At 37.0% G+C, this 23,203-nt stretch overlaps 1 protein-coding gene and 2 long non-coding RNA genes across 5 annotated transcripts; all 3 read left to right on the top strand.

Annotated features, from left to right (window-relative positions):
• The first annotated feature begins 200 nt into the window (after nucleotides 1-200).
• On the top strand, nucleotides 201-3,090 carry LOC109146720. The gene is made up of 6 exons (XR_002048480.1): nucleotides 201-338; nucleotides 476-560; nucleotides 865-975; nucleotides 1,095-1,157; nucleotides 2,019-2,187; nucleotides 2,874-3,090. It is a non-coding gene; the product is annotated as an uncharacterized LOC109146720 (long non-coding RNA).
• A 1,722-nt stretch (nucleotides 3,091-4,812) lies between these two features.
• On the top strand, nucleotides 4,813-17,302 carry LOC109146716 (uncharacterized mitochondrial protein AtMg00810-like). Of its 3 annotated transcripts, XM_019294373.1 has the most exons (5): nucleotides 4,813-5,088; nucleotides 11,093-11,196; nucleotides 11,858-12,028; nucleotides 12,232-12,325; nucleotides 16,266-17,302. In XM_019294373.1, exon 5 carries the CDS (start codon nucleotides 16,436-16,438, stop codon nucleotides 17,210-17,212), a length of 777 nt encoding a protein of 258 aa, XP_019149918.1. In that variant the 5' UTR covers nucleotides 4,813-5,088; nucleotides 11,093-11,196; nucleotides 11,858-12,028; nucleotides 12,232-12,325; nucleotides 16,266-16,435; the 3' UTR covers nucleotides 17,213-17,302. The 3 variants fall into 3 exon arrangements, with proteins under 3 accessions (XP_019149918.1, XP_019149919.1, XP_019149920.1); XM_019294374.1 differs by lacking the exon at nucleotides 12,232-12,325; XM_019294375.1 differs by lacking the exons at nucleotides 4,813-5,088; nucleotides 11,093-11,196 and having other exon boundaries at nucleotides 11,758-12,028.
• Nucleotides 8,843-21,349, top strand: LOC109146724. Its single transcript, XR_002048487.1, has 3 exons — nucleotides 8,843-9,550; nucleotides 15,270-15,271; nucleotides 21,327-21,349. It is a non-coding gene; the product is annotated as an uncharacterized LOC109146724 (long non-coding RNA).
• The last annotated feature ends 1,854 nt before the right edge of the window (nucleotides 21,350-23,203 follow it).

The raw sequence follows: 23,203 nt of genomic DNA, 5'->3' as shown, positions 1-23,203 counted from the left end.
AATCGGTAATTAACTCTTTGTGTTATTTGGATGGACCTGTTCCTAGTCCTAGTGGAATAAATCTAAAAAATTAAACAAAAAAAGATGTTAGGCTATGGGAATTTAAAAAAAAAAAAAAAAATTTAAAAACTCTTTAACGGCTCTCTGCTGATAAAGTCGGCGACAGTCGGGCTATTTAGATCTTTAGGCGACACTTTCTCTCCACCGCTCTCACTCTGATTTCTCTCTGTTTCGGACATCCTCCCCTGCGACGACGACGACAATAGCCGGAAGGGTTGCCGACTTCTCTGTTGTCTCTGTCTAAAATCTCATCCTTCTTCTCCAAAAACAACTTAGAGGTAAATCCATTATTTACCACCCCCCCCCCCCCCCCCCCCCCCCCCCCCCTCTTTTTTTTTTTTTTTCTTGATGAAAATTAAAAGTTTTATATTCTGAGTTGTTTAATTTTATACAAAGATCGGTGATTTTCTTGTAGATCGCTGCTCGGCCTCGCATTTTAAAGCATCCACATAGATCTGCCCGGCCTGATCATATAGTTGTACTCCTTCCAGGGCTTCCAGGTATGCTTATGTCTCTTTCACTGCTGCATCCTTTTTCTTGTATTCTTCATATTATCTCCTTTAAGTACTTATATTTGTGAGTAGTTGGCAGATTTTACCTTTTCTAGTTGCTTCTTGTTGAGTAATAACTTTTGGGTCATGGCCATTTTTGTTGATGTATAAACTTCATGTTGTATTAAAGTTTGTAGTTAAGTATGAAGATTCCAGTGGACTTTAGGTCATTGTCATTCTGTGTTCTTATTGCACAATAATGTTAGCTCAGGACTTGCAATTGAGAGTTTACGGCAATTTGTTACTCTTTCAGGGAGTGGAAAGAGCTATTTGGCAAAAATGTTGTGACCTTGAGGTTGAGAATGGTGGTAATGCCCCAAGAATTCACTCAATAGATGATTACTTTATGACTGAAGTTGAAAAGGTCTTTGTATTTTCTATTAGTTAATGGTCGTTTTTAAAACAGAACTTTCTTAGTGTTAATTACAAGAATATTCATCCCCATAGATTTTGTAACATATAAGAATATTGTTGAATATGCAGGTTGATGAAAGTAAAGTTTCAAAGTCTGTTGGCTCTATCCTTCTCTTAAACCCCCATAATCAGGTTGGTTCCTTATATCACTTTTGAATGTTCAACATTGTTCCAGGCTAGCTGATTAATATTCTTGTTTAATATTTGGCTGGTAGTCTGTAATCCTTTTTATTTTTATTGTCATCTTGACTGGGGTTACCCCCAGATCATTATTGATCTTCTTTGAATGTTATCATGCTCAAGGTAGATAAAATTATAGTCAGAACTGACATACGGAACTAAGGAATTACACCAATTAAACAATCAGTTACACCAATTAGATTCATTCTATTGATGAGGTATCATACTATCATCCTATCAAAATAAATATGGAAGCTATGTATGACTGTGGTAGTTACTATAACAAGTATTTTTGTGGTATTATTTTATATCTATTGCTATTTATGTTTCTATTTGTGGAATATGTTTCAACTTCCTTCCTTCCATGTTCTGTGAGTCTAAGAGTCTTCTAAATAGGGATAGTGTAAGGGTCATTGTTTACCTATATATATATATAATAATCAAACTGCAGATGGATGGATTCGGTGTTTATGATCAAGGTTGTCTTATGTGGAAGGTATTTACCTTTTCTATAGACATTTGTTCTTGATGTGATTTGAATTTAGCATTTTACTATTTTTCTTTCTTAAAGGAGTCTCTCACTCCAAATCTAAGATATTTTTACTGTCTGTGTATGTGCATCTTGGCATCATATTTAACTATGGAGGAATTTACACTAGTACAAACTTAGACAATAAATATTATACTATTTGCATTTGTTCTTTGAAAAAGAGACTAAAATACGTGCGGTGGCCTAATTGTAATCTTTTTAACAACAATAGTATCTGTTGTATGCACATAACAGAGGCTAAAAGTACAAATTTAAAAACGCAGGCCCTTTTCCCTACTGGTTTGAACACAACAGATGCTAAAAGTAGCTAAAATTTCGGCCACTTAAAACTAAAACCATTTATGCGAGGCGCCTTCAGAACAAGCCATTTATGCGAGGAGAGAGCAGCGACACTGTCAGAGGTGATTTTCCACTCAGTGTTTCAGATGAGAGGTTAGACTTACAACTTTAATTCATATGTATGTGTCTCTTCTATTCATTGTAATTACACCTTTAGACTCTGATATTTGTAGCGTAATTGTTCAAGAAGATCATTATACTTAATTCAAACTATCTACTGCAATTAGAGGACAGTGCCCAAACCAGATCTAACAAGTCAAATGCTCTTTCTTTAAATGTGTTGCATTGTGATTTGTAAAACCAAAATCTTTATGCAGAAAGATATTTCATTCTATCATTAGGATATCCATTGAATTCTATCTGGGCTACAAACCCTACCCTAACAAAGTAAAAGACAGTGTTTTTTCTTCTTGGGGGAGTTTGTGTAGCTAATAGCAGTAATGGAGTTCTTGCCATCAGGCACTCCTAAAGGTCAGTTTATGTATGCTTTCACATGCGAACTGAACATTTCTAGTTTGAAAAGGGCTTGACTGGGTTGGGTGCACTCATGAATCTTTGTGAAGATTTAACTGATGAAGATATTCTAACTGCCATACAAAATGCAACTGGTCCTAAATCTACATTGTTTGTACCTGAAGTAATCACAAGTATCCACTTGCTTAAAATTTTTTTATTTTATCTATTAATAAAGAGCAGAGTATCTATTCTTATCCGTTCATGATTTTTATTATATTCACTTCAGTTGGCATTAAATTTCATGTTAACCTTTTAATATGAAGGTACCATTTGAAGTTCTTGTTCGAAGGCAAATAGCACGGTTATTGGATCCTAGTCTTCAATGTAAAAGGTTCATTTATGATGAGTTCATAAAGGTAGGTGTGATAAAGTTTTTGTACTTTACTGTTGCATGAGGATTCAATTTATAAGTATTTCATACTTATTCTGAAGTTCACCATGAGTCACTGTTGTATGGCGAATGAATTGCAACTATTCCGGTTTAAGTATTGTGGATATTGTGTTGTATTTTAAATATTATATTATTGATGGATTGTTAATTTGTTAGGCATTGAATTGATTATTGTGGATAAAGTCTAGACATTAGCATCTTGTTCATAGGCACCTGCTGTAAAATATACACGTTTAGTATTTTACAACAGACGCGAATGGTCTATTTTGTACTAGTGGATGTTTGAGATGTGTGACATAATATATAAGATTAATCTCTGGCTACTAAGAAATCTATAAGATATTCTTGAAATTAATTGATTTTTTTTCTTTTGAATCTTCTTTTGCTTTATCTCTGTGACAATTAGTTGGCTTGAAGTGTGATGGATGATAAATTTATGCAACTGGTAAATATAGCAATTGCTTGTGAATGGACCGAAAGCAATGTTCATTTTTCTCCAAGCCAAACATGAGTAAGAGTTTCTAATCAGTGTTTGTGCCAACACATGTAGATGAAAATGGTTTTATAAACCTTGGTGAAGTACTGAAATTTAGAGCAGGATATGGTAAAAAAAAGTGCGTTTTTCATACAATTTATCTATCTTTGCTTGGTGGAGTACTATCAGGTCTTTGCTTTTACTTGGAAAAAACTTTTAAAAAAAAAAGTGTCAAATTGGCCCCCTAAGTCGAGTAGATAGTGCAATTGGGTCCCCTAAGTGAAAAAAGTTTCATTCAGGTCCTCTAAACCTGTAAAATTGTTCAATTAAGGCCAGGTTGACTTGTTTATCATGTTAAATGCATACAGTGCTGACACATGTCCTTATTTTATTTTTTATAAAAATATTATTTATTATAAATTAATTAAAATATAATAATAACTAAAAAAATTATTTTTTATTAAAAAATTATTTATTATAAATTAATTAAAATAATAATAATAATAATAATTTTAAAAAAAAATAGTCGTGGTCGTCTAAGGAAGACGACCATGGCCGACGAAAAAGAAGATGGCCATGGCCGTCTTCTAGATCTAGAAAACGGACATGGCCATTTTCTTTCGTTGGCCATGGCCGACGGTTGTTTTTTTTTTTTGTTTATATAATAATAATTATTATTATTTTAATTAATTTATAATAAGTAATATTTTTAATAAAAAAATAATTTTTAAATTATTATTATTATTTTAATTAATTTATAATAAATAATATTTTCAAAAAAAAAAAATTAAGAACACGTGTCAACACCGTATGCATTTAACCTGATAAACAAGTCAACCTGGACTTAATTGAACAATTTTACAAGTTTAGGGGATCTGAATGGAGCTTTTTCCACTTAGGGGACCCAATTGCACTATCAACTCGACTTAGGGGGCCAATTTGACACTTTTTCCAAAAAAAAAAAAAAAAGTAAAGAATATTATGTCTTGTTTTTTTTATATTAACTCTCATGTCAGGATAGACTTCCTTGCCATTTTTAGTAAATGGTTTATGAGTAAACAATTTATTATTCTATGTAATACTCTGCATTTTAGTTGTAAGTTAAATAGTTGCATTTTGATTTTCCACTAACTACTTACTCCCTCAGTCCCGGTTTCCTTGTCTGATTCTCTTTTAGCACGCATTTTAAGGTAACAAAAGTAATACAATTTGCTTTCCAATTTTGCCCCTATCTTTTCTCTCACCTTCCACTCACCAACGCAGTCCACTAAAACATACAGATAACTATTTTCTTTTTGGAGAAACAAATCCACTAAAACATCATCAGAAACTCACACATTTTCATTCTCTCATTCTTTCCTCTCTCTGTTTCTTCTTCAGTATCTCTCACCTAAGTTTAATTTCTTCTTCAAAGATTCTTTTGTCCATGGAGATTTTGAGATCTACATTGTCATAATTATAGTGAAGATCTACACCACAATACATATTTTTTGCCTAATTTTGAAGAGATTGAGATCAACATACATCTTCAACATACGAATATGGAGTTTGTGAAGAAATTGGAGCAATGGGTTTTGCAATCTTTCAATCCTTTTACATAATTGATACCACGGTTAGTGTTCTACCCTCAATCTATGAGTTTTCCTACAAATAGTGATTCTTAATATTAAAATCTTTGTAAAATTATCCATAGTTATCATTCAATCTAGGGTTTTTTATTTTTTTTTAAAGGAGTAAATTAAAATGAAATAAATTTTGTTTGAAACTGTAAACTTAAAATTATAGAGCACCAAATTTGTGTTTCTGTAATTTTATTTTTTTTACTTGATGATTATACAAGAGTATTTTTTATACTCTTTTATGTACTCTATACATCTCAAAGAAAAATCAGTTTGTGGTTATATGTACTCCGTACAATAGGATCACCAAAACTGAAGAAAAAAAAAACCGTGGCAATATTTTCCGCCAAAAATTGATTTGACATTTACAGATTAAAATAGTCTACTACTCTGTATGATTATTTTATGGTCAATAGACTGTTTAGTATACATTGTGTGTGTAACACCCTGAAATTTATAAACTTTTGAAACTTATATAATAAAGGTAAATTCTCATTGAATCCCAAACATAATAAAAGAGTACGGGGTGCTAGGCCACATCTGAGCCGGAGAACTCAGGTGCACAGGCTCACTAACTAAAATCCTCAACAATATCAATACATAAGTATGGCACGCAGGCCGAAAGGGAAACTATCTACTCTACGCTTCGGATCTCTAGCGCGCTCCAGTGTCTACTCGTCAGTGCCTAAAAGCCAAATATATCTGTTCAGCGAGAGATGCTGGTAACCCACTCCAACGCGTTGAAATACAATACATATAGGCATATATATAGATATAAGAAAAAAAACCATTTTGAAGCATGAAGATATATCCTAAGTGACTCTAGCTTTAAAAACAAGGAATAGACTCGACGGACAGAGATAAGCACAGTTAACAGTCATAACCAAGCAAATACAATTCACTAGCATAGGGAACAGACTCGACAGATAGAGATAAGCACAGCCAATAGTCATAACCAAGCATATACAGTTTACTAGCATGTACCCTATGGTCACGCTTTCATACATTCATAACATCAAACCATCCATATCTCATCACATAGCACACTTTGATGGCGCCACAGGACCAATCGCATGCCCATACATGAGGGTCAGCGCATATAGCTCTGACACGGCCCCGCAGCACCCTGTCTCGTATCGCAACACGAAGGGGTCGATCGCAACCGACCGATGAACCGCAGCTCATCATAGTGTTTGATCGCAACCAAACAGTGGACCGCAGCCCAAGAGTAGTCATCTGACCGCAGCCAGGAATATGAACCGCAACTCATGTAAAACGTTTGATCGCAACCAAACGGTGGACCGCAGCCCGAGAGTGTAAATCTGACCGCAGCCAGCTTCTGAACCACAGCTCAGGAATAACCAATTTGATCGCAACCAGATTGGGGTATCATGCACACGTAACACATAACAAGTACATGCAACCCACATTGACACATTGGGAAGGGGGGGGGGGGGGGGGGGGGGGGAAATCGTATAATGAAACCTATGCGTGATCATTCACATACTAGGAATAATCCTAAGGGGTTCATACTTCTTTCACCTAGGTCAACGGGATACCAATTCAACTAGCATGCAATATATAAGACTCGTTTATCCTACGAACGGTACCCGAAACACCAAACTAGACATAGGCACGATAGACAGAGTCCGTTGGGACACCACGGGGGTCGGGAGAACATCAAACGGGGAAGCCGGGATCCCGAGGTGGGATTATTTCCAGCGGGTAGCCGGTGGGTGAAGGGTCACCCGCCGGCGACAAGTCTCCGGGCAGCGGGTGCCTGGCGGGCAGTCGCCTGCCCGCTGCCGGCGACGTCAATTCTGGCCGCGAGTAGGTGGCGGGTCCCCTACCCCCACCTACCCCCCACTGACTCTCTTTCACAATAAACGCCCCGGGATCCATTGTGGAACCCGAAACCATGCTTAGACACTTTTAAACGCAATCGATGACACCACGTAGACAATTAACGGATCAAAAGCGAGAAACGTACGGCACGTACCCTATCATGCTTCCTAAATACAATTAACGCCCAAACATGCGAATTCCCACCCAATATATCAAGAATAACACCACACGAGTTTCACGATACATCCTAGGGCTCTAATTATATTTAAATCATCAAGAACGTAATTCATCCTTTAACATCAAGAACCAATACAATTCATCAAGAATATCACACAATCATCAAGAATCCGAATTCCTCAAGAATATCACACAGTCATCAAGAAACCCTTATCATCATCAAGATTATCAAGATAAAACCATATCACCAATTATCAAGATCACATCATCAATATCATAAACAATTCATCAAGACACAAGAATATAGGGGGATGCCTAAGATGGAGATCATAGCTAAGAAAATAGGTTTTGTTGAGACATGGGTTACCTCTTAGCATTAATTGATTTCCTTGGCTATGAAGAGTCTTTCTCTAAGTCTTTCTTCTTTCTTGATTTCTCCTAGGGGAATTCTTGGAACTCCTTGTGTGGTGAGAGATTATTGTGGTGTGGGTTCTAGGTGCCTCTTATGTCCCCTATTTATATACCTAAGAGTCCTAATTATGGTCTAATTACTATAGGCTTGCTAACTCTATTCCTTTTAGGGCTAGGGCTGGGTTTTTAGAGGTGAGGGCCCACGAACTATGGTGGGCCTTTTCCTAATTAATTACTGTAATTTAATTCTTTCTTTTGGGTAATTGGTTAAATGATTAATTGGTTTTAGGGGTCGTAACACGGGGTGTTACAGTGTGTTTGTATGAAGCATTTCTTTTTCAGAGTATTTTAGAGAGGTTTTTTGTTTTTTTGTTTTTTTTTTTTTTAAAAAGAAACTTCTTTTTTTTTTTTTTTTTGCAAATGGAGTTTATACAGGAAGGAAGTTCTAATGTTGTTCACAATTCTAAATCAAGTACAATCTGCGCCCTTTTTACAACCGACGCAGACTGCACTACCAATCTACGTCTACTGTATTTGCGTTTGTTGTACATAGACGCAATAAAAATTACAACAAACGCAAAAAACTGTTTTTGTCTCTTTTTTAGTATGAATAAAATAGTTCTTTTATTAAAAAAAAAATAATAACCCTAAACCCTAAAACCCTAACCTCTAACTCCAATCCCCAATCCCCAACCCCCAACCTTAAACCCTAAACCCTAAAACCCTGAAACCCTAAACTTAAACCCTAATCCATGCCTCCTCCAATCTTAATCCTTAAACTCTAAATCCTAAACCCTAAACCCTAAACTTTAAATCCTAAATCCTAAGCCTAAATCCCAAACCCTAAACTCTAAACCCCAAACACTAATTCTTAACTCATGAGGAAGGGTATTAAGTACTCATTATTAGAGTACTTGCCAAAGATTTCCCGGTTAGGATGCTTCTGTGTTCTTTCCTTTCAGGCAACGCCGACGCCCAATTTGTTGTTCGTCCTCCATCGCTGCTCTCCATGAGTTCACCATGAGTCATTGTATGGCAAATGAATTGCAACAATTCCGGTTTAAGTATTGTGGATATTGTGTTGTATTTTAAATAGAGTTTATTACCGAAATGGTCCCTCGACTATTGCGTAATTACCAATTTGGTCATCGATAATTTTTCTTACCCAATTAAGTTTTCGACTTTGAAAATCTTAACCATTTTAGTCCTCGGTTAAAATTTCATCCACAAGTTGTTAAATTTAAGGATAAAAAGGTAATTTCATATATTTTATTTATTAAAGGTTTAATTCTTCGTAGTCAATCCGGTCGGCGTGCTGCCATAGCTGTTCCGGGTTCCTGAAGCATCGCACAATCGGCACAAGTTGCTTGGAAATTCGGGACCGCATCGTCCATTGCTAGATCTAGCTGCTTGCAAGCTTCCGGCAAGCCAGCCTGGCGACTGGAAAATCTAGGACGATGATTTGGATTCGATGGCCAGGCTGTGTGGCTTTGACGATGGAGTCGTAGAAGATGTTTCGAGAAGCTTCGAGAAGCGAAGAGTTTTGCCATGTCAAGACGGATCAGCTGATGCCACCGCCGTTGGATCTGCCTCGAGAAGACAAGAGGAGCTGCTGAGCCTCGTTAGATATGCTACTGCACCACCGGAGACCATCGCCGCTACTGGAGTTCATTGATGTAGCCGCCAGAGCAGAAATCAAGTTCGCCGGATCTTGTTGCCTCGCCGTCAATCTGCTACTAAGCTAGGAGTGAGAGTCACCACTTCCCTGACCTCGAAATCTTCCAGGCAAACCGCGCACCTCTTCCAGTTTTCGTCTTTGTCCTTTGACACCTCCTGCGCCTGTGTGGTGTGGTTCCTGTCCATGAAGTAGAGGTTTGGGAGAGTTGTTGCAGGGTTGTAAATTTCTTTCGAGCTTGGCTAACACCTTGTGCTACTCGTCTGTGGTTAGCTTGGATTCGTTGGTCGAGGACTGAGGATTATCATCTTCGCGCTGCTGCATGAACAGCCAAAAAGAAGGAGGAGGTAACACTCCCCAACATTAAGGAATTGTTTCAGTTGGACCTTTGTTCATTCTCCAATATTGGGGAATTGTTTGAGTTGGAAAATGAATATACATCACGTGAGCTTTCAAATTTTCCCAAACTTTCATGGAAAAGTGTGCTATAAAATTTATATATATATATATATATATATATATATATATATATATATATATATATATATATATATATATATATTATTTTTACACAGTTATTTGCATGCGGTTCATAACCTTACAAAAGTTCATAATTACGTATATATTCATGTTGAACATGATTTACGTAATTAATTTTCTCCCATGATAAATATATCATTTAAGATATACTTTATGAAAGTTGAGTTTTTAAAACTGCAGAAACTTCCATGTAACTTCTCCAACAGTCACATTATTTATAAATATTTTATAGCACGTTTGGTTCACGGAATGAATTTTGAGGTAATAGGAATGCTATTCCATAAGGAATGGAATATGCAAGGAATGGAATAGGCAAGGAATAGAATAGAAATTGTATTCTATTATTTGGTTCGCAGAAGGAATAGACTTTAGGAATTATATTACAGTGTTTGGTTGATTTAAGGAATAGAAATGAAATATGTTTTAAAAGACATAAATACCCTTATAAAAAATATGTGATGGTGGCAATGGTGGTGGTGGTTGTGGCGGTGGTGGTGGCGATGGTGGTGGCGGTGGTGGTGGCGGTGGCAGTGGTGGGGGTGACGGTGGTGGTGATGACGGTGAGGTTGTGGCAGTGGTGGTGGGGGCGGCGACGGTTGTGGCGATGGTGGCGGTGGTGCTGCTGGGTGGTGGTTCTGGTGGTGGTGGCGGTGGTGATGGTGGTGGTGGCGGTGGTGATGGTGGTGGCGGCGGTGCTGGGGTGGTAATGGTGGTGGTGGTGGTGGCGGCGGCGGCGATGGTGGTGGTGACGACGGTGGTGAAATAGGATAAATTTGTATATAGGATAAAAAAAATGGGTTAAAGAAAGGGGTAAAAAAGAAAATAGATTCTAAAATTTATTCCTGAGCGTTCAGTAATAGGCTAATACCAGGGGGGCCGTAGTAATAGCTATTACCTTATTTGAGGTAATAGGCTATTACCAAGAATATTATTCCTGGTAATAGAAATGGTTACCAAACAAAGGAATAGACCTATTACTAGGAATGCTATGCCATCCCCGACCTATTCTGTGAACCAAACGGGCCATTAGAGAAACATCTGAAAGAAACACATACAATAAACTTGCAGTAAACTGAGATATTTCACAGTATTACATTTCTACAGGAAATTCTCAAACAAAGCAACTTGAAGAATTTCATTCATCTTCTTGTATCTCATAAGATTAAATCTTGAACCTTGTTGCTTTTATAAATTAAAATTTAAAACTTATAGGAAAGTGATTACACACCTGAAAATATCAAATGATCAAGTTTTATTTCCTTATTTTATTTTGTATTTTTTGTTGTATCTCAAATGTATTACAGAATACAAACATTTTCTCTAACATATATTTACTGGTTTGTTACTAGACTTGTCTGACAGATTGACTTACGTGGTTGGCTAATCCACATGCAAAGACTTCGACAATATTTACAAGGGTGTTGTTATTTGCACCCCCTTTGACTAAAATAAGGTAAAAAGTACATTGAAAATATAAAAAGTTAAAAACTTACAATAAATACATAGGTGGTGCAAATAGCCTAATGGGTGGTCAAAATGCTATTTGCACCACCTTGTCAAACTTGCAATTAATACTTTGATAATTTAAAATTTAATTAATTAATACATTAAAAAAAAAAAGACTCACCTTCTCCGATGAGAAGGCATTGCCTTCTCACCAGAGAAGGCACTGCCTTCAAACCGGAGAAGGCAATTGGGTTGCCTTCTCCGGTGAGAAGGCAGCCCAGTGGGTCGCCTTCTCGCCAGAGAAGGCGACCCAGGCAGATTTCTACCTGGGTTGCTTTCTCCGGTGAGAAGGCAACCCACTGTGGGTTGCCTTCTCCGGTGAGAAGGCGACCCACTGGGCTGCCTTCTCACTCGAGAAGGTGACCCGTTAACGAGTTTTTTTTTTTTTTTTTTTTTTTTTTTTTTTTTTTTTTTTTAATCACCTCTTTGTCTTCTTTTTTTTGCCTCTTTATCTTTCGCCTCTTTATTTTAAATATCTTATTTCAATACATAGATTTTATAAGTTTGTAATTTGAATACATATTTTTTTTAAGTTTATAATTTCAATACATATTTTTTAGTTAATATTGATTTTCGTGAGATGAAACCATTGGTAATTTGGACGGTAGGGAATACAGATTGGACTCAAATGACTCTATATATATGTGGGGTTGTGTGATGTATATGTCTCATACAATCTATAAGCTATTGACGGTTGGATTGAAGATTTTTTTAGCTACAATGATCAAAATCAAAGATAATTTCTTAGTTACAATGATCAAAATCAACAACATTATGAGGTAATTTAATTTTTTATTTGAATTGTTAATGAAATGTTACAATTGAACTTACGTATATTTGTTCATTGCTTTTATATATTATTTAGAAATTTAAGTTCATTGCTTTTACATATTATTTAGAAATTTAAGTACGTATATTTATATTTTATTAGAAAATTCATTGCTTTAATATATCAAGAGTTGTTATTTGTTTGTCTATTTAGGACGAAAATGCAATCGAACTTTATGATGACAATAGAAATAAAGATGAAGATAAAGTGAACCTAAATCTCGAGGTTGCATGCGAATGGTGAAACGGTAAAACAAAATTCATACACAAATCATAGTTCCATATTGATTTATATATATGCATAGGATCTTTCAACTCCCGATTATATTCCATCCTTTCATCATGCAAGTGCAAGATGTGAGATCTGACGGAAATCGTGGATTTCGAGCAGTAGCTCTATGTCTTGGTTTTAAGGAGGACGAATGGTTCAAAATTCGATCCAATTTAATCGAAGAACTAGAGTCTCACAAGATGGAATATACCAATATGTTTGGAACTCAAGGATGGTATAATGTCTATAACATGTTGAATTTTTTTGCACAAGATCGGTGTGCACCAGTTGAGCACTGGATGACTATGCCGGAGATGGGTGTACTAATTGCTTCCCGATACAATGTGATACTGCATGTTTTGAGTATGGCCGGCAGTACAACATATTTACCACTCCGATCTAGCCCACCACCTTGGTATGAGCATGTAGCAATAGCCCTTGGTTATGTTAATAATAACCATTATGTTAAGGTAACATTGACAGGAGGGTACCCAATGCCTACTATTGCTCCACAATGAGCTTATTTTAGATATGATTGTGCAAATGCATGGATTACTCCATATATGAATCGGATTGAAAGTTACAATGAGCATGTACGTGTTGAGGCTTAGACTGAGTATGAGTTTGTTAGTCTGTTACCTAGTCTTTTGGTCTTGGGTGTTGATTCCTTCTTCTATGGGTTCACTCCCTATTTATTCTTTCTGTTCTTTCTCAATAACATTCATTCCATTCACTCTCCCACATGGTATCAGAGTCATACCACTATTATCCAGATTTATGCCCCTTCTCATCTCCCAATCAAACTTACCACATCCAACTTTCCCATTTGGAAAAAGCAAGTAGAGTCCACCCTCACCGGCCTAGACCTCGTTGGCTTCATTAATGGCACGAAGCCAGCCCCGGCAAAGTACACGGACACAGCACAACTGGTGTCTAATCCGGCCTACATGGCCTGGTACCGTCAGGATCATATCATCCTAAGTGCACTCATAGGCAGTTTGTCAGATGTGCTACAGCCCATAATTTCGTCGGCCTCATCTGCGGCTGACGCCTGGACTCGACTCTCCACGACGTGCGCAACCTCTTCCCGCAGCCGCATTGTCTCCTTAAAAGCGAAACTCGCTAAGAACCCCAAAGGCAACCGGTCAGTTGATACATACATGCGTGAGATGCGGTCAATTGCGGATGATTTAGCGCTCGCACAAAGCCCGGTTCATGAGGAGGACCTGGTGGTGCATATATTCACTCAGCTCGGTGATGAGTTTAATTCCATTGTAGCTGCTCTTCGTGTACGAACAGGTAGTATCTCGTTTGGGGAACTGCATGATGTTCTCACATATTATGAAAGGCTGTTGCACGACAATGACACTTCCACTCAGGTGCATGTACCTACGGCAAACTGGACACATCGGCGATCAAACAATTCGGGTGAGTCAAATTTTCAACCCAGCAATCGCCGCGGTAGAGGCGGTATGAATGGAAGGCAAGGTCAAGGGCGTTTTAATGGTAATCGCCCAACTCGGCACTACAACTTTTGTGATTATCCCGGACATGAAGCGAAGTACTGTCGCAAACTCGCAAAATTTCTGAAAGAGAACAATATTGTTGTTCTCGACTCTCATAGTCAAGGCCAGCAGTTCCCCGTGGCAAATTCCACCGCGACCAATCCGGCACAGTCCAAGTCTTGGTTCGTGGGCTCAGGAGCATCACATCACACGGTCACTGATCCTATGTCCCTACAGTCGTTTTCAGATTACGCAGGTCCGGATGAGATTGTTCTAGGTGATGGTAAGAGTCTCCACATTTCACACACAGGGTCTGTTTCACTCCCTCTTAATAATCGCTCCCTTTCCCTAACTGAAGTGTTGTGTGTTCCAACTCTTCAGAAAAATTTGATTTCTGTTTCCAAGCTATGCAAAACTAACTCCGTGTCTGTTGAATTTTTTGACACTTATTTCCTTGTTAAGGATCGACTGTCGGCAACAACCCTGGTGCGCGGTCCGGTCGTGAATGATGTTTACACCCTTCCTGCTCGTCATCATCAAATCAATGTTGGTGTCAAGTCTTCAATTCCCGGGTTGCACCATAGATATGGGCATCCAAACCACAAAGTCCTTTCGAGTATCTTGCGCAGTAATAATGTTTCATATAATCGCCACGCTCTTGAGATGTTTTCATGTACTTCATGCAGTATAAATAAAAGCCGCAAACTACCCTTTTCTTTTAATACTATGTCGAGCACCAAGCCATTAGAACTCATTTACACTGATGTGTGGTGTTCGCCAGTTGTCTCAGTTGATGGGTTTAAGTACTATGTGAGTTTCGTAGATCATTACACAAAATATATTTGGTTATTTTCGATCATTCTCAAATCAGATGTCTATAGGGTATTTTTCCAGTTTAAAACCATGGTTGAGAATTATTTTGGGCATAAAATAGTTTCTGTGTTTTCAGATAACGGTGGGGAGTATACGAAGTTGATTCCAATGTTCAATAAGCTTGGGATTTCACATTTTACGTCCCCACCTCACACCCCAGAACACAACGGTTCTGTCGAGCGGCGTCACCGACATATTGTGGAGAGTGGCATGGCATTGCTACATTTTGCGTCCATGCCATCTTCATACTGGTCATACGCTTTTCAAACGGCAGTGTATTTAATCAACCGAATGCCTACCCCTATACTCCAACACTACTCACCTTTTGAAATGTTGTTTCATAAGAAGCCCAACTTCTATAAAATCCATCCCTTTGGTTGTCTCTGTTTCCCTTGGTTGAAGCCATACTTCCCTGGTAAGCTAAACCCCAAGTCTCGGGCATGTGTCTTTTTGGGTTATTCTCTGAATCAGTCCGCGTATAAGTGTCTGGACCCGTCAACTGGTCGTGTATATTTGTCTCGTCATGTCTCATTTGTGTCTGAGGAGTTTCCGTTTCTTAAACTACGAAATGTGTCACAAACTGCCTCTGCGTGTGTTGAACTAACTCTTCCAGCACTACTAGTTTCTGCTATGGATCCTTTGCCTGTTTTGTCTCTTCCCAGTGCAGGTCAGAGTCTCTCGTCATCCAGATCAACCAATTCCGGACAGCCAATGTATGAACCGACTGGTGGCTCAGTATCGGCAGCGTAGCCGAGCACAGCGACTCCGGTCAGTGGGTCTGAATCGTCGGCGTTAGCTCCTAAGGGCTCGGACTCAGACTCAATGCCTGCAGCTCCCGTTCCTTTAGCCGTGAGTCCGACACCGGAGGTTAGTGGCTCACAAGTTGCAGGGTCTGTCTCGGCCGCATCTCAGCAAGCAATGCTCGCCCAGCCCCATGAGAATCGTCGACCACCACGCCAACGCCGTCCGAATCCGAAATATTTCAACGACAAAATGGTGAACGTTGCTACCGTTCATCCTGTGGCATTGTCGGTTGAACCTCGTTCAGTGGCGCAGGCGTTGACAAGTGCAGACTGGGTAGCTGCCATGACTGCTGAGTTTGACGCCTTGGTATGGAATGAGATTTGGGACTTAGTACCGCGACCTGGTCATGCTGTGGTCGGTTGTAATTGAGACGTTTAGTCCGGTTGTAAAACCGGTGACTATCCGGGTCATCCTCACAATTTCTTTGTCCAAAGGGTGGTCGTTACGTCAGTTGGACGTAAACAATGCTTTCTTAAATGGCACGTTGTTTGAAGAAGTGTATATGGAGCAGCCGGCTGGTTTTGTCGATCCACACCTCCCGGGTTATGTCTGCAAACTGCGAAAGGCAATCTATGGCCTGAAACAAGCTCCGCGGGCTTGGTATTTGGAATTGTCGAAGTTTCTTGTGTCTTTTGGTTTTAAGAAGTCTGTAGCAGATTCGTCTTTGTTTGTTTATTGTACTCGAGATGTAATTGTGTATTTTTTTAGTTTACGTTGACGATATCATTCTGACAGGGAATAATGATGGGTTCATTGACGCGTTTGTGCGTCGTCTTGGCCATCGCTTTGCGCTGAAAGAATTGGGTTCGCTTCATCACTTCTTGGGTGTTGAGGTGGTTCCTTCTGCTGGTGGCTTGTTTCTTTCGCAATCCCAGTATGTAGCTGATACTCTAGATCAATTTGGTATGACGGGGGTGAAAGAAGTAGCAACACCGATGAACATGACTTTGGACTTGCATGCTGCAACCTCTCTTGCGTTTGATGCTACTATTTATCGGCAGGCGATTGGTCGGTTACAGTACTTGGCTATCACCAGGCCAGAAATTTCGTTCGCTGTTAATCATTTGGCTCAGTATATGGCTGCACCTACTGAGCTACAATGGCAGTCTGTGAAGCGCGTTCTCCGCTACTTAAAGGGGACCCTACATTATGGTTTGCACTTTCGTGGGGGTCATTCGTTGTCCCTGGTGGCCTACTCTGATTCAGATTGGGGAGGCGCTCGAGATGGGGGTCGCTCAACCACGGCCTATGTTGTTTATTTTGGGCCGAATGTTGTATCCTGGAGGTCTGTGAAGCAACGTTGTGTGTCTCGGTCTTCCACGGAGGTCGAGTTTCGTGCTCTTGCTAATGCCGCTGCTGAGGTTATGTGGATTCAGAATTTATTGCGTGAACTTGGGATCCGGTTGCCATCTTCCCCGGCCTTGGTCACTGATAATATGAGTGCTACTTATGTCTGCAAGAATCCCGTCTTTCACTCACGGATGAAGCATTTGGCGCTGGATTACTTTTTTGTTCGTGAGCAGGTTGTGTCTGGCTCGCTGCGAGTGCGTTATGTGCGGTCGTCAGAACAAGTGGCTGATCTATTAACGAAGCCGCTTGGTCGACACTTATTTTCTGTTTTCAGGTCCAAGATTGGTCTCACCGATGGTGCGCCCATCTTGCGGGGGCGTGTTGAGGCTTAGACTGAGTATGAGTTTGTTAGTCTGTTACCTAGTCTTTTGGTCTTGGGTGTTGGTTCCTTCTTCTGTGGGTTCACTCCCTATTTATTCTTTCTGTTCTTTCTCAATAACATTCATTCCATTCACTCTCCCACAGTACGCTCTAATTGTACTCGGGAAAATGTTATATTAGATTGAAATTGAATGAATCTGTTTTTTAGTTTTTTTATTGTGATGTTAATGTATTTTACATTTTTAGCGATTCAAATTTAATATTATTATATGTTTATAATAAAGATAAAAAAAAATATACAACAAGTTTTAATTCTAAAGAATATTAAAATAATAAAATTAATTATTATTTTTTTATTTAAAAATTAAACCATAAACAAAAACAAGTATTGAAAATAGAAAATTTAAAAAATATATTGAAGAAAAAGATACATTGAAAATAGAAACAATTTTTTTTTTTGTTGAAAATAAAAACTTATAAAATAGAATAATTAGACATTAAAAAAAAAAAAAAAAAAAAAGTCCCGTCACCTTCTCCCGTGCCTTCTCACCGGAGAAGGCAACCCAGGTAGTTTCTACCTCACCGGAGAAGGCAACCTAGGTAGTTTCTACCTGGGTCGCCTTCTCCGGTGAGAAGGCGACCCACTGGGCTGCCTTCTCACCGGAGAAGGTGACGCCTAGTTTGGTTTTGGTTTTTTTTTTTTTAATTAATAATTTGATTGTAAATATAAATATAAATATATATATATATATATATATATATATATATATATATATATATATATATATATATATATATATATATAAATATTAGTCTTTTGACCACATTAAATGATGGGGTGTAAATAGCATTTTTTAGTTAGCACCACCTATAAAGTGGTTTGACCTATTATGTAGGTGATGCAAATAGTAAAAAAGGGGGTGTGAATAGAATTTCCCTATTTACAAATACCTCGATCAAATTCTACCTTACGTTCAAGAATATCTATATAAGTCCCAAGATCTCTCATTTGATGAGAATGTCTATTACTTCGGAAAACTTTATGATGGATTAGATGTGATGGAGAAAATTAATAGTGCCAATTGGTCTAGTAATTGTATGAAGTTGCTTTCTTAAATAAGAGATTATGGGTTTGAGTTTTCTATGAGTGCAATAGATTGAAAAAGCAATTATAAACTATACCACATTATAACAAAATTTTTAAATAATAGTTAAAAAGGATAAAATTATTAGTAGTTATATAACTGACTGTAATATTATTATTTTTTTCTAATTAATTGTATATTCAACCTCCGACTGCTTGGAATGGAATGTTGTGCCGACAATCTTTACAGTTCACTTATTATCTACTTGTAATTAACCTATTATTATATACCTCCGCAAATATGTTAATTGAAGATACATAATATATTTACTGTAAGTATATAATTTAGACCAAGGTTCACAATATGTATAGTGAACCATCATTCATGATATAATTTGCATTGTGCCAAAACGTCGGCCATAAATTTCCTTATCTATTGCATCTGCTTATTAATTAATAATTGGTATAGTGCGCTCCTTATCATTTTGATTGGATTGTTGTGTTAAAAGGTCGGTCAATTAGGAATTTTCTAATTCTTGCCTTAAAAGCTAAGACGGGTGGAGACTAATAAATAGTTAAGATAAATCACAAAATGCGTTTTAATTGATCTCAGAATTTTGTGTCTGCTAGAAAAAGTATAATTTTTTAATTTATTTTGAATTGATTGACTAATTGATCTGAGTTATTCCCAGAATATTCAATTAGCCTCTTGCATGCTTAGTTTGGATTGTTGTGCCAGAAGGTTGGCTAGAATTTTCCTCATTGCATTTCTTTAATTATTTTGACGTTGAAATTTTTTGTCTGGAAAGTGGTTAGTTGGAGGAGATAACATTAATTATTGTATTGTTTATTATAGATGAATTTTCATCCATGTATAGTGTTGTTGCGTGCTATTAAATATAAAGTATATCATTATCTCGTAATAAAAAAAATATATATAATTTAACTCATTATGAGAGTGACATACTTTTTTTACTTTAAAGTAAAGAGAATATGTGATGTAAATTTGAAATGTTTTAGATATTGCATATGTTTAATTAATTTGGCATTGAAATTGTTGAGTATCAATCCCCCTCCTAAATTTATTTCTTAATATGTGTGCATGTGTATTCCTATATGAAAGAACTTAAAAGATGTTTATCGAATATAGTTATGTAATTTTTTGTTAATGGATATGCAATATTCATAGTTATAAGTATTAGATCTAAATATAGTCTAATCTCATAATATTGGGAGTGGAATTCGTGTTGATCTCCCGTCATAGCTGATATCTTGTTGTGTTGTCTCTTAAACGGGCTGATATCTTGTTGTGTTGCCTCTTAAACGGTAGGCCTACAGAATAACGTTAACCGAGATGGTGAATTAATATTTTCTGAGCAGTATATGAATACCACAACTTTAGGTGCTATATAATAAATATCCAATATCCCATCAATACAAGCTTTATATAACCATAATGGTGGAATATAGACTAAACTTAGATGTCCAGTCCAACCAAAATACTTAATGGGTCTAGTCCACTTCCACCACATAATTAAGACTCATAATATATAATCCTTTATATAATAAAGCTATATGGTTTGAGAAATAATTAATATTACAATTAATGCCACAACATCATTTATTATATATATATATAAAAAAAAAGCACAATATTTAAAAAATAAAATAGCTATATATTATATAATCATATAAAAAATATACTTTTGAAAAATAAAATAGCTATATATTATATAATCATAAATGTGTTCAATTAGAGTTTAAATTTACACATACAAAATTTGAAATTTGCTTTCCAAATGTAATTATCTTAGTTATTATTTGTATTGTGAAAATTATAATATAGATGAAATACAATTAAGAATAAATCAATGTAATTATGTAAATTATCTCTATAAGTTTATTTGAATATGCACATAATTAGAGATTATATTAACCATACAAAATTATAATTTTAATTTTAATTTTAATTTTAATTGTAATTTTGTATTCTATAAAAATAATAAATACTTGACCAATGGAAGCTCAAAAATATTATTATATTAAATAATTTAAAATTTTTAGTTTTTCTATTTTTTATTTATATTTATAATAACATAATTTTTTTCCGTGCATCGCGCGGGTGAATTACTAGTATATATTATACGGGAAAGTCTTACCATAAGGGTTTTAATTTCAAGTTTTCTTTTAAAAAAAAAAAAATCTTATTGCCGGCCTCTTAATTATCGCTTCAATTGGATTGTTATGCTGAAAAGTTTTCTCACTATTACATCTGTTTATCCAATATAGTTCTGTATTTTTGTTAATTGACTGATTAAGTCAAAAATTTGATAAATTATACATAAGGTTTTAATTTTGATTTTTTTTATAAAAAAATATTTCTTATAGCTTGCCTCTTGTCTCTCATATTGGATTGTTGTGCCACAAGGTCGTGCAGAATTTGATTCATTCTATTTGTTTAATTAATTTGATGTTTAAAATTGTTGTGTGGAGAGTGGATTAGTGGGCGAGTAGGAGGAGATAATCAGATAATGTCAGTTATTGTAACATTTAAATATGATAAGTAAGATAATTATGGTAATATTTAATTAAAATGTTAATAAAATTGTTGTGTTTGTCTCCATATAAGGATTAGGAATATGAGTTTGTCTCAAATAAGGAATAAGAGTGAAAGGGAGATTACATGCCTATAAATATATTGAATGTATCTCATCACATGTATCACCATCACAAATAATAAAGAGAATACTTTCACTCCCGTGGATGTAGGCACATTGTCGAACCACGTAAATCTTGTCTTCTTTACTTTAAGTCATTATTATTTTTTCTTGTTCTTATTAATCTCAACAAATTGGTATCAGAGCACTGTTGAGATGACAAGTTCAAGTACAAAATTTGAGGTATCAAAATTTGATGGTACAGGGAATTTTGGGTTATGGCAGTCTAGAGTAAAAGATTTGTTGGCACAACAGGGTCTTCTCAAAACTTTGAAGGCGGAAAAGACAGCTAATCTGGAAGAGAATGATTGGGAGGATTTGAAGGAGCGTGCAGCAGGAACCATTCGGTTATGCCTGGACGATGGAATTGTGTATCACGTTATGGCCCTGGAAGCCCCAAAAGAAATTTGGGATAAATTGGAAACTTAGTTCATGGAAAAATCTCTAACGAACAAACTGTATCTAAAGCAAAGGCTTTATGGGCTTAAATGCAGGAGGGTTCAGACTTAGTTCATCATATTAATGTCTTCAACCAAATAATCTCAGATCTGGCCAGGCTTGATGTCAAGATTGAAGATGAAGACAAGGCGATGATCTTGCTATGTTCATTACCTTTTTCCTTTGAACATCTGGTGACTACTCTAACATACGGGAAAAGCACGATCAAATACAGCGAGATCTCTGCGGCCCTGCAGGCTCGTAATAAGCGCGTGCAGAGTGTAGGAGATGGATCGTCTGTTGGTGAAAGTTTGTATGCTAAAGAGGGTCAGGATCGTGGAAGGAAGCAAGAAAAGGGTAATTCTGGGAGGAGAAACTCTAGGTCTAAGTCCAGGAATAGCAGGAAAATCCGGTGCTACAAGTGTAATGAGATTGGGCACATAGGGAGAGATTGTCCAAAGTTGAAAAAAACAACAAGAGGCGGCGAACGTGGTGCATGCTGATGACTCAGATTATAGTGAAGGTGATGTTCTAGCAGTTTCATCGAGTAAGTTGTCAGATGCATGGATTCTAGACTCAAGATGCTCTTATCATATTACACCTAACAGGGAGTGGTTCACAACCTATAAGTTAGGTACTTTCGGTTCTGTTTTTCTGGGTGATGATAGATGTCATAATATTATAGGTATTGGTGATGTTAACATCCAGATGTATGATGGTATTGTCAGAACTTTGCATGATGTTAGACATATACCGGGATTAACTAAGAACCTGATTTCTCTTGGCAGTTTGCATGCTAATGGTTTTATTCATAAGTCTGAGAGTGATAAGGAAACCATTAAAATTAGTAAGGGTGCTTTAACTGTAATGAAAGGGAAAAGGACCACAGGGAACATTTATAGGTTGTTGGGTAGTACTATTGTAGGTGGAGCACATTCTGTTGAGTCTAGTGATGATATTACTAGGTTGTGGCATTTACGTTTGGGTCACCTTGGTGAACGTGGTTTGTCTGATTTGCACAAAAGGAATCTGTTAAAAGGAGTTAAATGTTGTAAGCTAGATCTCTGTGAGTTCTGTGTCCTTGGGAAACAGACTAGAGTCAGTTTTTCTACTGGGCAGCATAAAACTAAAGGAATTCTAGATTATGTGCATTCTGATGTTTGGGGACCTACCAGGGGACCTTCAATGGGTGGCTCTCGATATTATGTTACATTTACTGACGATTTTTCTAGGAAAGTCTGGGTGTATTTCTTGAAATATAAATCTGAAGTGTTTGAGAAATTTAAGTTGTGGCTGAGGTTGAGAACCAGACTGGAAGAAAAATCAAGTACCTGAGGTCTGACAACGGGACAGAATATACTGAGAAAGAATTTCAAAAATTCTATGCAGAACATGGAATTCAAAGGCACTATACAGTACGTAAGACACCACAACAGAATGGTGTTGCTGAGCGGCTGAATAGAACCATTGCTGAGAGAGCAAGGTGTCTCAAATTGAATGCTGGGCTCTCTAAGTGTTTTTGGGCAGAAGCAGTGAACATGGCATGTTACTTGATCAATAGATCACATCGGACATCACTTGGTGGCAAGGTTCCTGAGGAGGTTTTGTTAGGTAATCCTGTATGTTTTGATCACTTACGAGTTTTTGGTTGTCCTAGCTATGTTCTTATTCCAGGTGATGAAAGATCAAAGTTAGATCCCAAGTTGAAGAAGTGCATCTTTCTGGGTTACAAGAAAGGTGTAAAAGGATATAAGTTTTGGGAT

The sequence above is a fragment of the Ipomoea nil genome, unplaced genomic scaffold (genome assembly GCF_001879475.1).
Source record: "Ipomoea nil cultivar Tokyo-kokei standard unplaced genomic scaffold, Asagao_1.1 scaffold1936, whole genome shotgun sequence".
In the NCBI taxonomy this organism is placed as follows: Eukaryota; Viridiplantae; Streptophyta; class Magnoliopsida; order Solanales; family Convolvulaceae; genus Ipomoea; species Ipomoea nil.
The sequence above is the reverse complement of the archived record's forward strand: the minus strand, read 5'-3'. Positions and strand labels throughout refer to the sequence as shown.